The sequence below is a fragment of the Nycticebus coucang genome, chromosome 1 (assembly GCF_027406575.1).
Source record: "Nycticebus coucang isolate mNycCou1 chromosome 1, mNycCou1.pri, whole genome shotgun sequence".
Lineage (NCBI taxonomy): Eukaryota > Metazoa > Chordata > Mammalia > Primates > Lorisidae > Nycticebus > Nycticebus coucang.
The window spans coordinates 143,024,199-143,039,472 of NC_069780.1; the positions used below are offsets into that span (position 1 = coordinate 143,024,199).

General features: G+C 34.1%; 1 protein-coding gene across 1 annotated transcript in view; it reads right to left on the bottom strand.

Moving 5' to 3' along the window:
- The window catches only part of CWC27 (CWC27 spliceosome associated cyclophilin), a 269,538-nt gene that overhangs the window by 123,822 nt on the left and 130,442 nt on the right, over nucleotides 1-15,274 (bottom strand). Inside the window, exon 11 of the mRNA XM_053589887.1 lies at nucleotides 5,590-5,693. Within this exon, the coding sequence (XP_053445862.1) occupies nucleotides 5,590-5,693 (104 nt within the window). The remainder of the gene's footprint in view (nucleotides 1-5,589; nucleotides 5,694-15,274) is intronic.

The window sequence follows — 15,274 nt, forward strand, 5'->3', positions numbered from 1 at the left end:
AATTGTCTACACTCATCTGGCTAAGGACCTGGACCAGGAGACTGGGTCAAAATTATAAAACTAATGGAGTATTGATCCCTTGATAAATGTGATTTCCTAAGTTGATAGAATCCCTGAAGCAAGTATCATACTCATGAGAGCACCTGGTTAAATGGGAGGTATCCATTCACACAAGAAGGACAAGACTAGGTATTTTAATGTTCAGGCATTAGGACATAAGGCTTTCTTGTTTTTATAGGTTTCTTCCCGAGTGCTTTTAATCCAAAGATAATACATTAAATTCTAAAATGAAGTGGCAATAGTCAGCAAGTGTTAAGACTTGACAGATGGATTCATAAAACCAGGAAATAATATCATCTTTACTTAAAAATGCATGCAATAAAACCAGCACATTGTACCCCATGATTGCATTAATGTACACAGCTATGATTTAATAAAAAAATCAAATATTTGTATATATTATGGGGTATGCTGAGATGTTTTGATCTATGTTTACATTTTTCAATGATTAAATCAAGTTAATTAAATATCTCCAATAAAGCTACAATTCAAAAAAAAAAGAATGCATGCAAATTCACACACATAATTTTTAACAAAGACTACATTACAAATATGCAACATTGGAAAACATAAAAGAAAGTTTATTTTGAGATTTTAATTTATGTCATATTTTACGTTATGTCATTTATGACATAAAGCCATATTGATTATATTTTTTTACTGGCAACTAATATAGTATTAAAATTCATATTTTTAATTTGTAGGATTTATTTATTTATTTTTATTAAATCATAGCTGTGTACATTAGTATGATCATGGGGCACCATACACTTGGTTCATAGACCGTTTGACACATTTTCATCACACTAGTTAACATAGCTTTTGTGGCATTTTCTTAGTTATTTTGCTAAGACCTTTACATTCCACATTTACTAGGATTCACATATACCCTTGTAAGATGCACCGCAGGTGTAATCCCATTAATCTCCCTCCCTCCCCTCCCTTTCCCCCTTCTCCCTATTCTTAGGTTGTAACTGGGTTATAGCTTTCATGTGAAGGTCCTACATTAGTTTCATAAAAAGGGTGAGTACATTGGGTACTTTTTCTTCCATTCTTGAGACACTTTACTAAGAAGAATATGTTCCAGCTCCATCCATGTAAACATGAAAAAGGTAAAGTCTCCATCTTTTTTTAAGGCTGCATAATATTCCATGCTGTACATATACCACAATTTATTAATCCATTCGTGGATCGATGGGCACTTGGGCTTTTTCCATGGGGGGATTTTCATAGGAAACAAAATAGAACTAGGAATAATTATGTTTCTCTTCTTATATATTTTAAATTATTGTTTTTATATAGTAATACAAACTTATTAAAGGTTTTCTCATTATTTAATTTACTTCTTACAAGAACCCACAGGCATTTTATTCCTGGATTTATAATAACAAAATTGAGTCAAAAGTCTTAAATAATTTCACTGCTAGTTAAGAGTCGTATCATTTCCTTCTTTTTTGAGAAGATATAATATTCTAAAGCATTCTTATAATCATTAGTGTTATATATCACAAGCCCCTAGTATCACTGTCAAAATTATTTCTAAAAATACTAAAATTAATGCATTTTTAGTTGCTCTATATTAGTAGGTATGGAACATGTATGCAGAAATTCATACAGAAAACAGGTCTATATTACACAACAATTAGCAGTACTAAACTATACAACAAGCTTTTTAAAATAGCAATTATCTATTTCTGCACTTACTGGCAAATTAAACTGCAGATAGAGCATAAAATGTTCAAAAGACCAAATCATCCAGATTTGTCAGAATATTCAGATAATTTAGTCTTGAACTAAAATAAAATGTGTTATAAAAGCTAGATAGGTAGTCATATAGTTTAATCAAGAAATCTTTCCTTGAACTATATGAATACCCACGAGGGTATTCAGCTCAACTGACCTACGAAGTTACAAAGCCAAAGTCAAAGAACACTTTTCAACTTCTCATGTAGGGATCTCACTATGCAAATAGCTAGAGAACCTCTGGATCTGTTCCCAGAGTTCATTTGGTTCTAATCTTGGAATACCTATCACCTGGAAAGATAGGTTAAATTCTGACATAGATTGAGGATGCCTAATATTTTACTTTGTTTCTATAATGCTATGTAGAGAGATGGTTTCTGGTATTATTTTAATTCTGGGGTTAAGTACTACTAGACTTTTAAAAAAGTGCTTAAAAACATGTGAATTTGAATTATGATGTAGTGTTTAATGAAATCACAAATTTTTGATACAGTTTTCTATCATATCAGCAATACTTGTCAATTTTCATTGATCAAAATAAGGTTAGAGGAAATACAATTTCAAGAATAAGGTAATCCATTATGTGCATCATGAAGAGATTCTAAGAAAGAATTTTGGTAAACATTCTAACAAGACAGTGATAACAAAATGTTGCTCCCAATACTATTCTAAAATTATAAGAATCAAAATAAAATGGCCTATACTCTAACAGGAAGAACCAGAACTCCATAGAAAAGTGGTTGATGCTAGGTCTGGGGAAGAGAAAATAGTAAGATTAGCCTGGGGTACCAGAAAGTAAGAAAGTGCTCAAAAGATGGGGGCATAGGAGCCAAAATGAAAGAGCTACCAATGGCCTAAACTGGAAAAACTTAAATAAAATATAATGATAGTTTAGGATTATAACACATAGAATAATATAATATTCAGAAGCCCATATTGATATAAATAAATAAATAATAGAAGAAAGTTATTTCTTACAGATAAATTTCAAGTTAAGTAGTAGGAATTCGGAAAACAGAAAAGTTTATTAGAACACCACAGTAAATACTTGTTGCTAATAGGCAAGATCTATATAATATTTGTATTTCAAAGGCAGATAAACACAGCGCTGTTTATGTCTAATACAGGCCTGAACTATAAAGCACTATTATATATTGTCTATGGCATCTCTCTCTCTCCTACTAGATCATGAATTACAAGAGTCAAGAACCAGACATCTATTGATAACATCACACCCTCAGTCCAACATAGTTCTTTCATACCCTCAGTCTACCACAGTTCTTGAGACATGGGAGTACTAACAATTATTAGCTCAAATTAATTAGGTAATTAAGTAAAATATCTTTTTAGTTGAAATTATTTTCATGTATTTAAAATGCTTTTAGTGTTTGATAGAGGGAGAGTAAATGGTGGGACCACACCTATGGAGCATATTGTAAGCACTCCAAATGTATAAAACAAATCAACACATTGTACCCCACATATGCATAAATGTATTTGTGATCTGGGGAAGAGAAAATAGTAAAATTAGCCTGTGGTACCAGATGTGTATTAAGTCATATACACACACATAGATATAAAAGGAAAGGACTTAATAAAATAAATAAAAAATAAAAAATGAAAACAATGTCAGCTAAAAATTTGTACCCTCATATTAATTAGCAGTAAAGTCCTATCCCACCTCAATAAATAAATAAATAAATAAATAAATAAATAAAATCTACAGACTCTATCAAAAAAAATAAATAAAATGCTTTTAGTTATAAAAAAAAAAAAGGCCCCTGGAAAAGTTAAGTATAAACTCAAAAAAAAAAAAAAAATCCTCACTATACTTCTTTTAAATCTCAATACTGACAATATAGCTTGTTTCTCTTCTGGGTTATATGTATTTTACCTATATGAAGTAGTCATAAATGAGTTTATCTTTTCTCTTAAATTCAGTTTATAATTTGCACCTTTATGACTAAATTAACTTTTTAACAATTATTTCCATTCTAATATATATTTCATTGACTTTCAATTCTTTACGAAGTATTTACTTGCCTTTACCATAATAGTCATTGGGGATATGATGCAAATAATCTGAGAACTACGTAATTCAGTTATGTGGCATTGCTTGTGCTACTCGAATAATAGCTATGGCCAAATATTAACCAGCTATTCTGTATTAGAATATATATTCTTTAAGGCTAAATGCTATCTTATTCTTTGATATACCCCTAGTGAATGTTATAGAATCTAGTAGATAAAAACATTTCATGCTTTCCAAAAAGCATAAGAATACTTTATAAGACTATCATACTAGGGGTACCGAAAAAATGCATACACATTTTAAGTGATCTTATTGGAAGTAAAATTGATCATTCCCCCCAAATTGCAGGTAAAATGGACGTGCACAGCATGTCTAGGTACATGTGACCAGCAATGGTACCTTCTATTTAACTTTGAAAAGTAATACACAGATAACATCTCTTAAAATGTGTGCATGTATTTTTGGTACCTTCTGTATGTACAGAGCAAATTTATTAAAACAAATTTAGTATACATTAAAAGAAGCAACTGAATAAAATTTCTAATCATGTTCACTAAACCTATAACGTTACTTACTATTATAAAAAGATAACATGATTTGAGAGTTCCGAGCTGTTATTTTGGAAAGTAAATTATATGCTTTATAGCTGAAACAGTTTTAAAATAAAGATTGTCAGTAAAATAAAGCTTTTCATGAAGCTACTCTAGTTTAATAAAACCATAGTGAAACAAAAAACATATTTAACCTGCATAAATGGCATGCTATTTCTGAGATCAGATAAGACTGGGCACATTCAAGGTATGGCTGTAGACAATGGCATGCTATTTCAATTGGTTTATCAATATTTCATATTTTCTATGTCTTAACATAAGAGTAATAACAAAAACCCATGCACGAATAAATTTACACAAGTCCCAGAAATGGGGCCAATCTCTTAAATGTTTTAAAGAACACACACTATAAAAAAATGAACATTACATCCTTGTCCACTTTTAATCCATTTATACACTATGGCAAAACTTAAGCTTTTCTTGATTTCGTGTACTTTGTGAGTTCTCTTTAATCTTAGTAAAGGACAATAGTTATGATCCTGTTTGTAATGAATTTACTTCTCAGATAAATGTCCTAGTTGGGAATTTATTTTTTTATTTTATTTTATTTTATTTTTTGCAGTTTCTGGCTGGGGCTGGGTTTGAACTCACGACCTCCAGCATATGGGGCCGGTGCCCTAGTCCTTTGAGCCACAGGTGCCACCCCAGGAATTTATTTTTTATTTTATTTTATTTTATTTTTTGAGACAGAGTCTCACTTTATCGTTCTCAGTAGAGTGCTGTGATGTCACAGCTCACAGCAACCTCCTGAGCTTAAATGATTCTCTTGCCTCAGCCTCCCCAGCAGCTGGGACTACAGGCGCCCACCACAATGCCCAGCTATTTTTTTGTTGCAGTTTGGCCGGGGCCAGGTTTGAACCTGCCACCCTTGGTATATGGGGCCCGTGCCCTACCCACTGAGCCACAGGCGCCACCCAGTTAGGAATTTATTTTACTGGCTAACTATCCAAAGAAAGTATGACAGAAATCCTGCCCCCAAATCTCCTCAACCCAAGGCAGGAAGGCAGATGGAAGGAATAAAGAAGAAGGAAGAGAGAAGGTAAGAAAAAAAAGATGGGAGGAAGGAGGGAGGAGGGAGGAGGGAGGAGCACTAAGGAAGAGAAGGAGTATCAAGTAAAAGAGTAAGCCTGAAAATGCCCTTACCTTCATTTCTGTTTTCTCCTTGTTTTGCTGCATTATCTACTCTTTTTTGTTTTGCTGCTAAGAGTTCCCGTTTTAATTGTCTTGCTTCTTTTCTGAGCTCTTCACTAAAAAGCAAAAATAGTTATATAAGTGTATAATATACTGAAAGAAAAAGTTGTTTAGCAAAACAATTGTTGGTTTTCAGGTACACTAAATTAAAGAAAAAGACATTGAATAATATAATTCATTCATTTTGTTTCCATGTATATATACTTTTGGTATGGAAACAACTTAAAGGAAAATTTGAAAGCTATAATTTTTCACGATAGCAACAATGACTTACTATAAAATACAGACCTCTACAGAACATTTAATCCTAATAAAAGTGAATATACATTCTTCTCATCAGCCCACGGATCATCCTCCAAAATTGATCGTATCTTAGGACACAGGTCTAACCTCAGCAAATTTAAAAGAATACAAATTATTCCTTGTATCTTCTCAGACCACCATGGAATAAAAGTTGAACTCAACAGCAAGAGCAATCTTCATACTCAAACAAAGTCGTGGAAACTAATCTTAGGCTGAATGATAGCTGGGTCAAAGACAAAATTAAGAAGGAAATCACCAAATTTTTAGAACAAAATGACAATGAAGACACAAATTATCAAAACCTGTGGGATACTGCAAAGGCAGTCCTCAGAGGGAAATTTATAGCACTGGAAGCCTTCATCAAGAAAACAGAAAGAGAGAAAGCCAACAACTTAATGGATCATCTCAAGCAACTGGAAAAGAAAGAACATTCCAACCCCAAACCCAGCAGAAGAAAAGAAATAACCAAAATTAGGGCAGAATTAAATGAAATTGAAAACAAAAGAATCATTCAGAAGATCAATGGAACAAAAAGTTGGTTTTTTGAAAAGATTACTTAAAATTGATAAACCTTTGGCCAACCTAACAAGAAACAGAAAAGTAAAATCTCTAATATCGTCTATCAGAAACGATAAAAGAGAAATAAGAGACACCTCATAAATTTAAAAAATCCTCAGTGATTACTACCAAAAACTCTATTCCCAGAAATATGAAAATCTGAAGGAAATGGGCAAATAGCTGGAAGCACACCACCTTCCTAGACTCAACCAGAAAGAATTAGAAATTTTAAATAGACCTACATCAATCACTGAAATAGAATAAACAATACAAAATCTCCCAAAAAAGAAAAGTCCGTGACCAGAAGGCTTCACATCTGAATTCTATCAAACCTTTAAGGAGGAACTAGTACCTATATTACACAACCTTTTCCAAAGCATAGAAAATGAAGGAATACTTCCCAACACATTCTATGAAGCAAATATCTCCCTGATCCCCAAACCAGGAAAGGATCCAACAAAGAAAGAAAATTATAGACCAATATTATTAATGAATATTGATGCAAAAATATTCAATAAAATCTTAGCAAACAGACTTCAACAACACATTGAAAAAATTATACACCATGATAAAGTTGGTTTTACTCCAGGGTTAGAGGGTTGGTTCAACATATGCAAATCTATAAATATATCACATAAATAAAATAAAAAATAAAGACCACATGATTCTCTCAATAGATGCAGAAAAAGCTTTTGATAATGTCCAGCATCCTTTCATGATCAGGACACTTAAGAAAACAGGCATAAAAGGGACATTTCTTAAACTGATAGAGGCCATCTACAGCAAACCCACAGCCAATATCATATTGAAGGGAGTAAAATTGAAATCATTTCCACTCAGATCAGGAACCAGGCAAGGCTGCCCATCGTCGCCACTGCTATTCAACATAGTAATGGAAGTTTTAGCCATCACAATCAGGCAAGAGAAGGCAATCAAGGGTATCCAAATAGGGTCAGAGGAGATCAAATTCTCACTCTTCACTGATGATATGATCCTATATATACCTGAAAAATCCCAGGGACTCAACTAAAAAACTCTTAGAAGCAACGAAGGAATATAGCAGCTTCTCAGGATACAAAATCAATACTTACAAATCAGTAGCTTTTATATATGCCGATAATAGTCAGGGACTCTATTCCTTCCACAGTAGTGCCAAAGAAGATGAAATATCTGGGAATTTACCTAACGAAGGACATGAAAGATCTCTATAAAGAGAAATTATGAAACTCTGAGAAAAGAAATAGCTGAAGATGTTAACAAATGGAAAAACATACCATGCTCGTGGTTGGGAAGAATCAACATTGTTAAAATGTCCATACTACCCAAAGCAATCTACAGATTTAATGCAATCCCTATTAAAGCACCACTGTCATACTTGAAAGAGCTTGAAAAAATAGTGCTTTGTAAAAAAACCTCGAATAGCCAATACATTACTCAGAAATAAAAAGAAATCAGGAGGTATCTTGTTAACAGACTTCAGGCTATACTATAAATCTATAGTGATCAAAACAGCATGGTAGTGGCACAAAAAACAGAAAGGTAGATTTATGGAACAGAATAGAGAACCAAGAGATGAACCCAGCTACTTACCGTCATTTGATCTTTATCAAAAACATTCAGTGGGGGAAAAACTATTTAACAAATGGTGCTGTGTGAACTGGCTAGTGACCTGTACAAGACTGAACTTGGACCCCCACCTTTTACCATTAACAAAAATTGATTCTCACTGGATAAAAGATTTAAACTTAAGACGAGACTATAAAAATACTAGAAGAGAGTGCAGGGAAAACACTTGAAGAAATCAACCTGGGAGAATATTTTATGAGAAGGACCCCCCGGGCAATTGAAGCAACACCAAAAATACATTTGGAATCTGATCAAACTAAAAAGCTTTTGCACAGCCAAGATTAAAGCAAACAGACAACCTTCAGAATGGGAGAAGATTTTTGCAGGTTATGCTTCCAACAAAGGTCTGATAACTAGAATCCACAGAGAACTCAAACTAATCAATAAGAAAAGAACAAATAACCCCATTTCTATGTGGGCAAGAGACTTGAACAGAAACTTCTCTGAAGAAGACAGGAGCTTGGCCTACAAAGATGCTCATCATCTTTAATAATCAGAGAAAAGCAAATTAAACCCACTTTGAGATATTATCTAACTCCAGTAAGATTAGCACATATAACAAAATCCCAAAACTGCAGATGTTGGCATGGATGCGGAAAGAAGGGAACACTTCTACACTGTTGGTGGAATGCAAGCTAATATGACCTTTTTGGAAAGAGGTTTGGAGAATACTCAAGGAACTAAAAGTAGACCTACTCAATTCTGTAATTCCTCTACTAGGTATATACCCATATGATCAAAGATCATTTTATAAAAAAGACACTTGCACCAGAATGTTTATTGCAGCCCAATTCATAATTGCCAAGACATGGAGATAGGCCAAGTGCCCAGTGACCCATGAATGGATTAACAAATTGTGGTATGTGTACACCATGGAATATTATGCAGCCATAAAAAGATGGAGACTTCACATCTTTTATGTTTACCAAGATGGAGCTGGAACATATTGTCCTTAGTAAAGTATCTCAAGAATGGAAAAAAAGTATCCAATGTACTCAATACTACTATGAAATCAATATATAATCACCCACACATTCATACAAATGGTAAAACATAACTATAGTCTAGAAAATAGAAGGGAAGAGGAGAGAGCGGGGAGGGGGGGAGGCAAGTGGAGGGTGGGTATTTGGGGGGACCTCACTTAATGTTCATGATGCAAGGGTACATTTCAAAACTATTTTTTTTTTTTTTTTGTAGAGACAGAGTCTCACTTTATGGCCCTTGGTAGAGTGCCGTGGCCACACACAGCTCACAGCAACCTCCAACTTAAGCGATTCTCTTGCCTCAGCCTCCCGAGCAGCTGGGACTACAGGCGCCCGCCACAACGCCTGGCTATTTTTTGGTTGCAGTTTGGCCGGGGCCGGGTTTGAACCCGCCACCCTCGGTATATGGGGCCGGCGCCTTACCGATTGAGCCACAGGCGCCACCCCATTTCAAAACTATTAAGAAAAGAGTATAATTGTGATGGATGTGTTAATAAGTACAATGTAAGCATTTCACATTATATATCAAATCAGTACACTGAACCCCATAAATGCATCAATGTACCCAGTTATGATTTAATAAAAACAAAAAAATAAAAAACCAAGCATATCAAACATAAGACAAATGATACATTATCCTCCTAATTCTCTAGCAAATTTAATATTCTAGTTTTAATTTAATAATTCATGGAAATCCTAGATCAAAACATTTTTTAATATTAATACCATTCACTAAACCTGGACATAGACAAAAACACTTGGGTTCAAAACTTGTTGAATTCCTGAACTAGAACCAGTAATTATCATTTATTAAGCAATTATTACATGCTACATTCAATGCTAAAAACTTTTTTTTTTATTAATATTAAATCATAGCTGTCTACATTAATGCGATCATGGGGCACCATACATTGGTTTTATAAACAGTTTGACACATTTTCATCACACTGGTTAATATAGCCTTCCTGGCATTTTCTTAGTTATTGTGTTAAGACAATTATATTCTACATTTACTAAGTTTCACATGTACCCTTGTAAGATGCACCGCAGGTGTAATCCCACTTATCACCCTCCCTCTGCCCATCTCCCCCCTCCCTCCCCTTCCTCTCCCCATTCCCCATATTCTTAGGTTAAAACTGGGTTAAGTCATGGAAAAGCCCAAGTGCCCATTGACCCACAAATGGATTAATAAACTGTGGTATATGTACACCATGGAATATTATGCAGCTTCAATGCTAAAAACTTTTGAAACTCACTTGATTTTTTAAACCCAAATGTTTAACTCATTTAACACCAAAGTTTGACATATAATTTTCTCTTCTGAGAAAGCTATCAGGTTGAGATACTCTGCTGACTAATTACTAGGAACACTAAGAAGTAAATACTAACTTTACTATAATTCACTAGCTAGAAGATTCAAATTCATGCCTTGGAAAAAAATTACTAACTGCTTATGTTATGAACCATTAGGGTTACTTGTAATAGTTAAAAATATACATATATTACTTTTGAATGTCAAGCATCCCTGTATTTTCAACAAAAGCCAGAGTGGATCTTGGATACTAGGAGAAGACTACAGCCCAAGCAGGCACCACACTCTGAAATGGTCTTCAAAGATAAGCAAACCAAGCTTCAGTAGACTCTTAAGTCTAGATAATTAGTGATTCAACTTTTAGTGTTTCCACCTGATTCCAAATCCCATACTTTTTCACCACTGCTATGTATTAGCGTTATCAAACTAAGGCCATAGAATGGGCCTTACCATGTTCATGACTCAGCTCTTTTTACCTTTTCTCAATACCAGACACATACAGCTATATTTTGTGTCTGCAGACACTAAATTCTAAAACTTCCTTCTCTGATCAAAACTCACTACCTTTTTGGCTTTTTCAGTATTTCATTCCTACTAAATTTGTGCTCACTCTTGTAATAATGAAAGCCAACTCCTTAACCTAGTGGTTCTCAACCTTCCTAATGCCGCCATGTATTTTCATTGTTACAAAGGGGTCGCAACCCACGGTTGAGAACCACTGCCTTAACCACAGTTTATGGTCCACCAGTCCCATTCTAATACAAATTGGCTATTCTGGATTCTACTGCCATCCATTTCATCAATGTTCTTATTAGTAACCTTAATTTTCTTCATTTTCCTGTGAATGCATCATAATCACATGGCAGAACTTGTTTTTTTTTTTTTGTAGAGACAGAGTCTCACTTTATGGCCTTCAGTAGAGTGCTGTGGCCTCACACAGCTCACAGCAACCTCCAACTCCTGGGCCTAAGCGATTCTCTTGCCTCAGCCTCCCGAGTAGCTGGGACTACAGGCGCCCGCCACAACGCCCGGCTATTTTTTTTGGTTGCAGTTTGGCCGGGGCCGGGTTTGAACCCGCCACCCTTGGTATATGGGGTCAGCGCCTTACCGACTGAGCCACAGGCGCCGCCCGGCAGAACTTGTTAAAAGCATGTTCTGGGAGACAAACCTCTAGATTATATAATAACTTTAGATGTAGAATGTCACCTTGAAATTTGCCCATGTAACAAGTTCCCCAGGTGATTTCCACTATGCACTAGGGTTTAGGACCCAACACTTTAGTACTTTACTAAAGAAATCATCCCGTCTTACAATTTCAAGCATGTCTATTTAACTGATCCTTTCATTTAGTAAACAAACATGCTCAAATTTCTCTAACCTCTGCTTGAATCAAGTGATTATTATCTTCACAAATGGACTTGATTCCTAAAAGAATAGTTTATAGTTTACTTCATTAAATTCTAACTTCTTAATCTCTTTCCCTCTTATACTTCATTGACACTGCTTCTATATCAATCAAAATCAATGGCCTTTTCTGAGTCTTACCTTTCCTCTTTGGCCTCTTTATTATTCAATGATGTTAGCTATTCTTTCCTTCATTTCATCCCAGTCAAACTAATACCCCCACTTTAGAGATTTTAATTTCCAGTTTTTCTGGTTACTCTTATTCTTCTCATATAATGCTTGCCATTTTCTTCATCTCTATCCCTATCCTCTGGCATTTTACTCTAATCTCGTAAGGTCAGCTACCACTTCTATGTAAGTTATTTTGAAATTTAGATGTTTGCCTTGAATTTGGTCCTACATTTCTAACTATCTGTAACAAATTTTCATGTAGACTAGTGCTGTCCCAAAGAGATACAAGGTAAAATGCATATGCAGTTTTAAGATTCCTAGCAGCCACATTAAAAAAGAGTAAAATAATAATAATAATAATAAAGTGAAGGGAAACAGGTTAAATTAATTTAACAGCATATTTTATTTTACTTAATCTATCTAAAATATTTCAATATGCAACCAATTCTAAACTTATTAATATATTTTACATTCTTTTACTGCACTGTCTTTGAAGTCCAGTGTGTATTTTACACTTACGATGCAGCTTAATACACAGTAGCCACATTTTAAGAACTCAGATCTAGATGGACAGCAGGCCAGGTGTCTCAACATAATTACAAACTCTTGACATCCAAACCTGAAGTCATCTCCTTCTTGCCCAGATCTGTTCCTTCTCTTGAAGACTTGATTATGGAATCATGGTCTTCCTAGTGACCATACTTTAAACTTCTCTTGGACTGTTTCACCTTCCCTGCAGTGAATCAGTTGAAATACATAATTATCTAATTGCTCTCACATAGCTCTTCTTGGCTCATACCATCAATGCCTCGTTTGGACTCTTATTAAGTATTTCTCAGATAAATGCTATTACTTCCTATTTCTTGAAGCTATATGAACACAATTTTAGAAATGACATATTAGTCAGCATGAGGTAAAAATGGAATTACTTAATCCCTGCACAGGGAACAGCAATCACATCTTTGCCCCATACACTACACACCCCTTTCTTTTTATTATTATGCTAGTTTTTACATTTTTTAATTTAGTAATTCAGTCATTTAGATGATGCTTTCTGAAGACTAAAGTCTTTGAGGTGGAGAATTTTTAACAGTTGAAGAGAAAATGCTGTGTTTCTAGGCTCACCAAACTCATTAAGAGAGAAATTGGAAGTACACAAAGAATGAGGCAAAGAAAGTACATACTATTTAAGAAGATATTACAGAGGCAATAAAACATAGTTATTAAAGGAATTAACTTTGGATTCAGAAAGCCCCTACTTAAAAGTCAACTCCACCACTTATTAACTGGGTCATCTTAGAACAGTTACTTAACTTCTCTGAGATTCAGTTCATTTAACTGTAAAATAGAGGTAAGGTATATAAAATACTGAACACACAATACATGTTCAACAAATGATAGCTATTATGATTTAGGTCATATATTTAAAATAGCACTACTTTTAAGGGCTGTTTATTATGTAGCCACATTTCTTTGTAATGTTAGTATACATACTACAAATGAATGCTACCTCTACTACATGTGGAAACCAATTCTGTTCATAATTTTAAAAGGGCGATGAATGCATAATGCTTGCTTCTAAAAATCTATCTTTAAATAGTCAAAGATTTAGATATGATATTAGTGTAGCCATATAACATACAAACTAAACAATAATGAATAAAAACTCAAAAAAGACAAAGTGAGACAGGGAATGGTAGGCCTATGCAGATTATTAAAATTGCTTCATGTAAGCTGGCTGCTGTATGTCAGTGGTTAGTGCACCAGCCCTGCACACCAGGGGCAGTGGGTTCCAGCCTCACCTGGGCCTGATAAACAGAACAAGAAAAAATTCTAAAATTGCTTCATGTTGCTGAATTTTTCAAGTGACTCAAGATTGACATTGTCAATATCTTTCGGACTATTGAAACAATACCATTTGTTAGTACTTGTGGAATTCATCTCTTTGGAATGAAGTACAATTTTTTAAATTAATCTTTAGATCACAGTCTAATTTTAGGGTTCCCAATCTTGCATTCTCTAGAATATAATCCCATCCACTTGCACTAGAATGTATTTAAATAAGAATGGAAATTTGTAAGCTTGGAATATGTCACCACGTAAGGTCAATCTATGGGCTTACTATAGAGTCCAGACAATATCTTCTTGTCCCCTTTGGGGCCTACTTTCTGCTTGAATGATAAAAGAAATAGCTTTTATAAACTGCTATTAATAGTTTTCCTCAATGAATCCCCAACAATAAAATATATATATATATATATAAAATAGTTTTCCTAATAGGTATGTATCTAATTTGAATTCATTTCACTTTTAATATGGTTTGTATGACATCACTATTATCCATGAGATAATTTTACATTGCATATTTTTTTTTAATCTGGTAAATAGGTAATAAGCCCTGTTCTAATAGAAAGAAGAATTTCTATTAAAAAAACCCCAATAAACTATCAGCAGCCTAAAGATTACAGATTTTTTAATTTCTATTTAAAAAACCCCAATAAACTATCAGTAGCCTAGAGATTACAGATTTTTTAATTTCCATTAAAGAAAACCCAATAAACTATCGGCAGGCTAGAGATTGTAGCATTTACAGCTTTATATGTTTAGTAATGGCAAATAAATGACGAATTCATGTAACAATTTCTGGAGTGCCTAATATTTATATGATGCTATTCTGGATACTGGCACAGAAATCAAGATGAATTAGGAGGGGCAGGAACCTAACTTTGCTAAGTTATTTATGTCAGTTACTTCCCCCACTACTTAATCTTCTCAATAGCCTGTGGTATAGGCACTTCACAAGTAAGGAGATTAAATAAATACCTTGTCTGAGGTCACATGGTCAGTAAGTGACGGAACAAGAAACTAAAAATGGGGCTATTTGAAATCTAAGTCTATGCTGTTTCCATGATGCTATACAAACACCTTGAGGAAGCCTTCAGGATCTTAAAATTCCAACGAGAGACATAAATCATGTATATCAAAAACAATACATAATAAAAAGGGTAACTGCCATGACAAAGAAACGAGTAAAGCATTTTGAATTCAGTGAAAAAATAATTATTGCAGGCTAAATAAGATATGGCTTTGCAGAAGAGGCATTTTAACTGGGCTCTGAAGGATGAGAAGGAATTAGTCATGTGGAGACAAAGGGACGAGGCACTCAAGTGGTAAATCTAAAAGATAGGGACAAGGCAAAACATAGGGTCTATGCTTAAAAATGAAGGTATGTGGTTATAGCATAAACTAATTCAAAGGGTGAGGTGACTATTATCAGAAG